The 9,282-nt window shown below is 49.6% G+C and overlaps 1 protein-coding gene across 3 annotated transcripts in view; it reads left to right on the plus strand.

The window, feature by feature from the left end:
- Positions 1–1,733: 1,733 nt before the first annotated feature.
- The window catches only part of Septin11 (septin 11), an 84,432-nt gene continuing 76,883 nt past the window's right edge, over positions 1,734–9,282 (plus strand). For all 3 annotated transcript variants that reach the window (XM_050150328.1, XM_050150327.1, XM_050150325.1), the window contains exon 1: positions 1,734–2,057. In XM_050150328.1, the coding sequence (XP_050006285.1) occupies positions 1,749–2,057 (309 nt within the window). In that variant the 5' untranslated portion in view covers positions 1,734–1,748. The remainder of the gene's footprint in view (positions 2,058–9,282) is intronic.

Here is a 9,282-nt window from a genome sequence, read left to right on the forward strand (position 1 = left end):
GACGTACTCTTAGGCTGAGTTCATGTGTATTACTATGGCAACCTCTCAACTGCCTGGTTCATTTGCAGCAATGGCTAGGATGCCAGTCAGTCATATCCTGCCTGTTGCCATGTGAAGTTATACACAGCACGAGCCTCCCTTTTTAATCTTAGACGTTTAAAGTTTGGATGAGAAACTATACATATCCTCTTATCCACCAGCCCCGATACCTCCACCTCGACCAAAGAGCAAGAAGGCATTAGAGTCAGAGGAAAGGGATTCTTGCTTTTGAGCGTCCTTGCACGGCACCCACCCATGTGATATCTTACAACCCTGACAGGGTTTTGCGTACTGTGTTTGTTTGGCGTAAATGAGGTCCCCATTCTCAAAAGATTTGATGTCTATAGAACAGAAAGCGATCAAAACAGAAGTTAGTGCAGGCCTTATGTCAGAGCCCCCACCCTTCCTTCGTCATACTCTTCTCTAGGTTCCTCTGCTAAGGGTGGGATCCACCCACCTATCAGAGCAGCCCAGCATCAGATCAGCCACTGGCGAGCCAGCGCCGCAGGGCCACTCATCCTCAGCCGAAGGCTGGGCAGGGCGTCTGAATCCTGCAGCCCACAGTGGGTGGCACAGGAGAGGTACACTTACGCCCTTCTGGAACTTAGATGTTTGAAGTCTCAGGTCAGACTCTGAGGTGCCCCGTTCAAAGAGGCAGCTTGTTAATAGACCTGGTTTCCCTTGAGGGCGCATGCACGTGGGTTGAATACAGACAGCCCTTCAGTGCCTCTTTCCCAGTGCCTCAACCCACCTGGTTTCCTCAACTCAATCAAGTAGCTAGCCTCTTGTGGTCATAGGTTCCCCGTAGAATGTACAGAGCGTGACACCTCTCACTGTTTAGCTTAAGCCTATGTCAGATGCATGCACAAGGACCCATCATAATTGCCTGCCACCCTGACACTAATGATCCATCATCTGTTGAAATAATCCTTCCTGATGGTGGAGGAGCTACCCAGTCCCACGCGCCGCTGAGTCGCACCCACTTGTCAACCGCTTTGCGCCTTTCCTTCGCCCCACACCTGGCAGCCAGGATTGAGCATGCAATGACTCCGGCCCCTGGGTCATTGAGTCTGTCTCCGGGGATCTAATGACGTCGGCTGACCTCTCCGCACCAGCGACCTCTCCAGTGATACCGTGGAAAACGCTCTGGAGCAAGCCCACAACGACCTAAATTCTCCAGCGGGCACCGGAGTTTTTCTCCTATCTTCAGCAGCCGAAGGTTGGGTCGTTCACGGCACCAACTACTACAGCTTCTTCCTCTCCAAAAGCTGTCCCCACTCTACAGCGACGGCTTTCAGCAGCTGGTTTAGTCTCCTTTCTGATGGGAAGCCCAGCAGACGGGCAATTCTTTCCTTGTGGGGCACGCTCTGCCCTAGTGGATTGCCCACTACACCTTCTAAGCGGGTTCCACCGGGTGGGGCGTGTCACCCGAGCAACTTTCCTCCATATGCAGCCCCTGCTCCCGGTAGTCCCCTAGCTTCCCTGCCCCACCCGATAGCAGCTCCAGGTGCCGGCTCCGCGCAGCGCGTGGCAGCCCAGGGTTGGGACCTCCGTGCCTAGGTTTTTACCCGGACTCCAGCACGTGTTGCAGTGGGGGGAGGCAGGCAGAGGCCAGGCTCGGGACACCCTAGTGGCACAGTAGAAAGTCATAGAAGGGAAGGTGACTCATTGTACAGGTTCTCTTCCTGCCAGCTGTCCAGGGTCATGGCATGCCCACTGCATTCGATCGCTTGGCTGGGGCGGGGAAGCTCCCTACACCCCCGTCCCGAGGCAGCCAATGGTCGCGTCCAGGCGGGAGGCCATGTTGCTGGAATAAAGCGGGCGGGGCGGCGCGGGCCAGCAGATGCGGCTGGAGGCGCGCGGGAGCTGGGTGCGAGCAGGGCGCAGCCGCGAGGGAGGCGCGGGGGAGGCCAGCGGGAACCGGGGCGCCAGCAGCAGCAGCAGCCTGTGTCGGCGGAGAGCAGCCGGGCACAGCCGGAGTCGCAGTCGCGATGGCCGTGGCCGTGGGGAGACCGAGCGTGAGTGCCGGGGCCTCGCTTCCCCAGCGTGCTGATCCTGGGGCGCCGGGTGGGCTCCGCTTTGGGGCGCGTGCGGGTAGAGACTTGCGGGAACCAGAAGGGGGCTCTGGGTGGTGGCTGCTGGGGCTGTGGGTGTGTGCATGCATTTAGGCGCGCATCTGGGGCGGAGGGGAGCTTGGGGAGCCGGCAGGCTCAGAGCCTACCTGATGCAACAGTGGATCTTCTTGGCGCGCCCCTATTTCGGGGATGCGGGAGAAAAAAAAGACCCCTCTGCGAGGCGCCCTTTAAAGGGGTAGCTTGAGCCGCTGCTTTCCCCAGCTTCCTCCCTCTCCCGGCGCACGCCGCTCGGCTGCTGATCGTGGAGGAAGGCGCCGGCTGCGGAGGGTTTCCTCGTGGTTCTCCCGCGCCCCGGGGGCGATCGGGGCACGGGAATTGGGAGCCGAAGCGCTGTGTCACACGGCTGTAGAAGCGGGTCCAAGAGGTGGGATTTCCGTGGTCTTACCCCCGGTGTACTGTGAAATTCCGGACACCCTCAGGCGCCCACCCGGGTGACCCGGCCCTGCCCAGGATGTGGACAAAGCCCTAGACACACACACAAAGTTTTCAAAGGGCTCCCTTTCGGGGTGGGTGGAAGTCCTGAAATACTCTGTGGCTGGCAGGCCGGGGGCGGCGGTAGTGAATGCGGGGCTCGAGGAAGAGGAAGGGTGGGTGCCTGGAGGAGGAGTGCCCCAGCACCCGAAGGCAGGGAGGGGATGCTCCTATCCGGACTCTGGGCCGGGGTACACGCCGCGGGCCGCGCCTCTTGGAGTATATGCAACTCTGGAGCCAGGCAGACCGAGTGGTACTTTGAGGGTGTAGTTCAGGGTCTTGTTCCTAGCCTTGGGTGAAAGGGAGGGAAGGGGCGGTGGCGGCGGCCTTTCCTTTTTATTGAAAGGCGCCCAGCCCAGTGGGAAAGGCGGAGTCCTCTTTTCTTTTTCTCATTTTCTTTGTCGACGATCTTAGCCCACTTTTGCCTGGTCTGCCCTTGGGGCGCCTCCCGTGTGGTCCTTCCCTGTCTAGTACCCCATCTTCTTTTTCTTCCCTTTCGAACTTTGCAGCTTGCTGCAGGTGGTGGCCTGACAATTTGCAGATATAGAGAAAATTCTTAGGCAGAAGCTGAAAGCTATGAAACCCAGATGCTCAGACTCTTGGCTCCCCCCTCCCTGCGCCTCTCTGCACCTCTGAGGAGTCTCAGCCCTTCAGGAAGTTCATGGGGGGGGGTCACCCTTTGCAACACCTACCTCCATTTGGTGGTTCAGTTGCTTTTTCTGCTGTTTGAGGTGCTTTGAAAGACTTTCCACGTTGAGAAAACGTGCCTTGGTCATTGCTAAGTGTTCCTGTGGGTCTTTTAGGCCTTTCGAACTCTATTTCATGACATAGCTTGGATCTTTTATGTCTTCTGAACTCTGTTTCATGACATAGTCTTAAGAATTTTGTCTTCCTCTTTATACAAATTAGGCCCTTGTTAATTGGTTCTAGGCAGTCATTACTGAGGGAATTTGCATAGTCTCTGGACTGATCTCTTTAGAAACCAAGGTTAAATCTTGCCGTCGCCACATTTATTTTCAGGGCACAGATTCAAAGGACTAAAATAACAATATATGTTTTAGATGCATCAGCAAGCGTCTGGGAATGCAAGTATCCTGTGTAGGGGGTGTCTTCAGCAACACTTATTGCGGGTGCATTCTTGAGGGTTGGGGAGGTGGAAGAAATAATTTGTTGCACATTTCCAATAAATTAGTAGGTTCGTATATGTCAGTTAAATAGGAACAATATGTGGCTTTAAGATTTAGTTGTGTGGCTGTAATCATATCCAACAGAGGGTCTGCCAGCCATATGTGAACTTAATCCTACAGAGTTCTTGGGTAAGACCTCGCATTCAGATAATAAAGTATGGGTATACAGAAAAGGCGGCTTCTTATGCATATCCTGTGTTGTCACTGGTATTAAGATCAAATTCCTTCAAACTTAAAAACAAGACACCCCACCCCCAGTTGTAAGCGTGATCTGGAATGAACTAGGAAGCTGAATAGCCTCTTCGGCTACTGAGAAAGTGTGACACATTTGCACGGGCTGGTTGGACTGTTTGCCCTGGGGGATCTTTTGAGTGTGGCCTCTGAAAGTTCATTCGCAGATCTTCAGCAGAACTGCTCCAGCCTTGCAGAAAGGTCTCCAAACCCAGCTCCGAGCTGGCTCTGCTGCATCTCTGGTGTTGAAATTTTCAACCTCCCCTGTCCCTTTATCTGCCCTGGGGTTTGGACAAAAGAAGGAAAAGGGGTGCGAAGGGAGAGAGCCACCCCAAAGTGGACTTATTCACAAGTGGAATTGCCTTACTTCTTTAGAATTTATTAAAAAAATTTTAAAAAGAGTTGAGGAAAACAAAACTTTCTCCTGCCTGTGCAAACCACCATTCCTGTCCAGAGAGAAGAATGACTTTTAGTAAGTCGCTCTTGGTTTTAGATAGTCTAGTGTGACATTTGCAGCGGATGACAGTTGAGTTTTAATGAACAGAAACACTTGTATGAGGGCCTGGTTTTTGCTTGGTTTTACATTCTGAGTATTAAGTCCAGGTCCCTGTGCTTATGGTCTACCGCTGAGCTACCTGCCCTGTCCTTCAAATACTGTGTTGTCTATATTATGGAATGTGTATATTCAGTTCCAACTGCTTAAATTTCCGGGTTAAATTCACACGCGTCTTAGGTAGAGAGACGTGCTCTTGGTGACGGAGCAAAGGCCGTAGTCGGATGGGATGCTCTTTCTTCCATTTTTAATCTGCGTTCCTTTGCCCACTGGCCTCAGGCTTTGGCCCTGAGAAGACCCCACATGTGCTGTTTCCAGAGTGCACCTAGGGTAGCAGGAGGGCTTCTCTCCTAAGGCCATGGCTCCATTTTGGATGGATTAGGGATTTTGCATCCACATCCCAAAGCAGCTGTCGATTCTGAACAAGGCACGGTGATTACTCTGCCTGGGAACCAGGCCTTGTGTACATGCATGTGCTCTCTTAGGTCACCTGTGTTACAGTGTCTGGGAAGAACTTTAGGAATGAAATGGTTTTTGCCCCAGTGCAGAAATATTGCCTCTTTTTTTCCCCCTAGCTAAAGCTCTGTTTTAACTTTTCCAGTGGAAGTGGCGTATGACAGCCTTTAAGAAATTTGTTTAGTTGCCCTTTCATCCATTGAGCTGAAAGAAATGGAAAACCGAATTACTTGTTTGCCCATTTGATACTACACGTTTGAGCGCCTGCTTCGTGCCGCTCTCTGTCCCTGGAGTTCGGGGTACAGCTCCGGAGAATAAACTCCCTTCTTCCTTGCAGCAGTTACTTATTTGTCTTTATTCATTTTTAAAAGGCTCAGAAATCCCTGTGTATTAAAGTGACATGGGATTTGTAAACTGGGGAGAAAGGAAGTATGTGCTTGTTAGGGATCAGGTGGCGTTTTTTTCTCTGAATCACTTCAGAAAGCTTTAAAGGTACTGCCTCTCTCCAAGACGTGGGGGTTTTCTCCTCAGGAGGTGGGGGTTTTCTTGTGTGAGGAAGTAGGGGCAATGACATGCTGTTCCCTTTTGTTCTAAGTTGACATTACTGAGATTTGAAAATGTGAGGGCAGATGGAGGACTCGGGATTGATGCCTGTGGTGAACGATTGATGATTGATGGGTGATTGATGGATTGAGAAGAGCCAGGAAAGAGCCATCTATACAACGCGTGGACTCTGGCTGGGGAGTTTTCTAAACCATCATAACGCTTTATGGGAGCTTTGTACGGTGAGGACCAAAAAGTGTCAACGATTAAGAGTCAGAAGAACACTTTAACGTGCAGTAAAGCTTCTTCTAAAACTGCTTGGAAACCAGTTAATTTCTTTAAAAGAAATCTTTTAAATGACCTTTAGCAATGTGTCCATACCACAGTGGAAGTGGGACTCAGGAATCCAGTCAGAGAAGGAACACGCCCACCACTGTCAGGTGACGGCCTTCCACCAACTTCTGGAGGTTTATTTCCCCAAGCCTAACCCATCTTGCTTAAACTGCTAATTAGAAACCAAACTGTGTGCATGGCCCAGCCTGACCATCTAAACACTTTTACACTGGATGCTTAGTGTTGGGCATGGGCCACTGTGTGTCTCGGTCAGGACAAAGGGATGAATGATGGCGGGACTCCATGTTGCCACGATTTGGAGAGGCGGCTTTGATTGATTGCCAAAGCACTAAGCATTTCCCCCCATTGAAGATGCCACTCCGGAGCGGGCTTCAGTTTCTTTTCTTTATGGGATCTTAATTTGTTTCAGGGAGAAGAGAGGCTGCATTTAGACTTTCTTCCCCCAATTGGGACTTGTCTCTTGTGGTCTGGTTACACCTGTCACAGTTGGGGTCAGCAAAGCTGAACCATTGTGTAAGACTAAGTGAATCTAAAACTTTTATCCTTTTTCCCAAGGGGCCCTACTTTATAATTTAACTGATACCCTCCTCGTCTTTTAAATCTAGATTGACAGAAAACTCTTTCAACTAAACAATACCTCTCCTGACCCACTCAGCGCTGCTGGCAGTCCGTCAATGCCGCTTCTGTTGAGCACAAAAACAATACACGGGCTAAGGTGACACAGGCAGGATTCGAAAAAGAATTTGCTGGGTGATCAGAAATAAAATTTGCTTTGTTTCAGCCCTGGCCTGACTTAGAAATCAGGAGTGTGTTCCCTGGTGTGACTGTAGTCGAATGTTAACTCGTCTCTAGTGTCAGTACCCGTGAATGGGAGCCGGCACTCAAGCCCAGTGATACCGGAAGTCATGAGTGCAGACGCTGTCTGTATACTCTTGGAACTGTGGCCCCGTGCGATGGGGTGTGGTGTGTCGAGCGAGGGAGCAGGCTCGAAAAAGCAGGAAGGAGTCATCCTCCAAGAAGGTAACTTTGGGCCCTATGAGTAGGACTTCTGTTCAAAACAAATACACAAAGCTTTGTTTTTTTTTTCTGTTGTGCAAAAGGAAATTAGTATGAAACTTAGCTTATTTCTTTTGATAAGTAGCATTGCTTGGGGAAGAATTTATAATTTTCTTAGAAATTGAAAACAGTCATATTTCTCTGCAATAGTTTATCTATTTTATCAGGCGTTGCTCTCTCACTTTTTGTGCGCAAGCGCCAAGATTGTTGCGGTGATTCACACACAGTCCCTGTGTCTTACTGTGTGGTCTGTCTCTTTAATTGAGGTATTGGCCCAAGTAGCTGAGCCGAGCCTGTTAGGGCTCCAGTCCTGTAACTCTGGTGGCATTGTTTTCTTGACAGCAGGACTGAGTGAGGAAATCAAGTCCAAGGCGGCCACAGACAAGTGTCAATAAGCTTGTAATAAGTTATAATGACATGCATGGATAAACGGTGTGTACAGTGATCTCTGGAAGGGAGAGAGCCTTTTGAAGCAATCTAGTGTAGCTCAGCTGTTAGCGTTCAGGGTTGGTGAAGAGTGGACTGACATGAGGCAGGAGGTACAAGCCTTGCAGGTGTTTTTATGTAGACATGTCTTCGCTGTTGCTACTCTCTGGATACTTTATATCCTATTCATGCCTTGCTCTCAGCCTAAACTATTCTTAGTCTCGGATTGGTGGATGGAAGACACTGAAAATGAGCAGACTACTAATTCCTCAGGGTCAGGGTCTGTCGAGGAGGTGGGAGAAAGGATTCACACCGAGCCCTTAGAGGAGAAACCTGAAGATCCGGGAATTTTAGCTGCAACTGGGATTGGCAGAAAAAGGATCGCAAAGCCCACTGGATCCTATGAGAATAGGAGTTTGTATTAAAGACCAGCGTTCCCTTAAATTTTAATACCCATCTCATTTGTGTATTTTTATACCATATCCATTTGTGAATCTCATTAAGAGTGTCCACTGAATTTGTTTTGACTTGATTTTGAAACTTAGAAAAAAAGCAGCCTTCAAAAGTCTTTGTGAATGAGGAACTTGTTCAGAACCTTGATTTTGTTTTTTTGAGACAGGGTCTTACTGACCTTGAACTAGGTGTGTAAGTGCTAGGGTGGTCTCAAAATTCACAATTCTCCTGCTTCTGTCTCCATGTCCTGGCATTACAATATGTGTCACCATGTCTGGTAGCATCTTGATTTTTTTTTTTTTTGGTTCATTCAAATTTCTGTTGAAACAATTATACCCCTATTCTCAGAATACACAACCCACAGAGTGTGTGTATGAGAGACAAGTGAGAAGTAACTTACACAGGAAAATGAGGCATGAGCCATCACTCACCTGGTTTGAGGCAGCTCGTTGGTGGGTAAAGCTTTGGGACGGGACGGTTCTTTTTGCTATTGCTGTGGACAAGAAGTGATGGGAGGAAGGGTTGCCTTTTGCTCAAGGTTTGAGGGGCTGTAGACCGTCCTGTTGCCCAAGGGATGGTGGCGGCCAGCTCCATGGCATCCTGTTCACATTATGGAGGACCAGGAGCCAGAGATTCTGAGCCCGGAAGTGGAGCGAGGTTGTAACCCTCAAGGCCACTTCCTCCAGCGAGGTCCCACCTCTGAAAGCTTACACAGTCTCCCAAAATAGTGCTACCAGTTTGAAACCAGGTGTTCAAATATGTGAACCTGTGGGTGACATTTTGACATTCGAGCCATACAAGGAACCAAAGCTCTTAGATCAATATGCACACAGGCCTACCATCTGTATCCATTAGGTTAAAGTGTGTTGATGTAATAAAATGACTGAGGTTTGGTGGTTTACATAGCAAAGAGTTATTTCTCATTGAAAGTTCTCTCCAGTTGCATCTTTGAGGGCTGGTCTGTTTTGACTCCAGCACCCAACCCAGGCTTGTGTGTCTGGTGGCAGAGCAGAAAGATCCTGGCTCCTGAGCTGACCTTGATGGGTCACTTGCCCTTGGATCTCATTGGCTAAAATAATGATCATCCCAAACTCGTCAGGATGAGGATGAAAAATAGTCTGGTAAAGAGTAGCCCTGGAAGTTACTTGGCCAAGCTTGCGAGCATGGGAAGTTGGTCCTTCAGGGAGAAGCAGCAAGTATTTTGAATGACAATTGATCATAGTGTGCTATACACTGAATCTTCTGGATCATCGTGAAGCCAAGGGTCCTTATAATTAGTAGGGATGTGTGTGTGTGTGTGTGTGTGTGTGTGTGTGTGTGTGTGAGAGAGAGAGAGAGAGAGAGAGAGAGAGAGAGAGAGAGAGAGAGAGAGAGAGAG

Source organism: Alexandromys fortis, unplaced genomic scaffold, assembly GCF_014885135.2.
Source record: "Alexandromys fortis isolate MF-2015 unplaced genomic scaffold, M_Fortis_MF-2015_v1.1 scaffold_0, whole genome shotgun sequence".
Taxonomy (NCBI): Eukaryota; Metazoa; Chordata; class Mammalia; order Rodentia; family Cricetidae; genus Alexandromys; species Alexandromys fortis.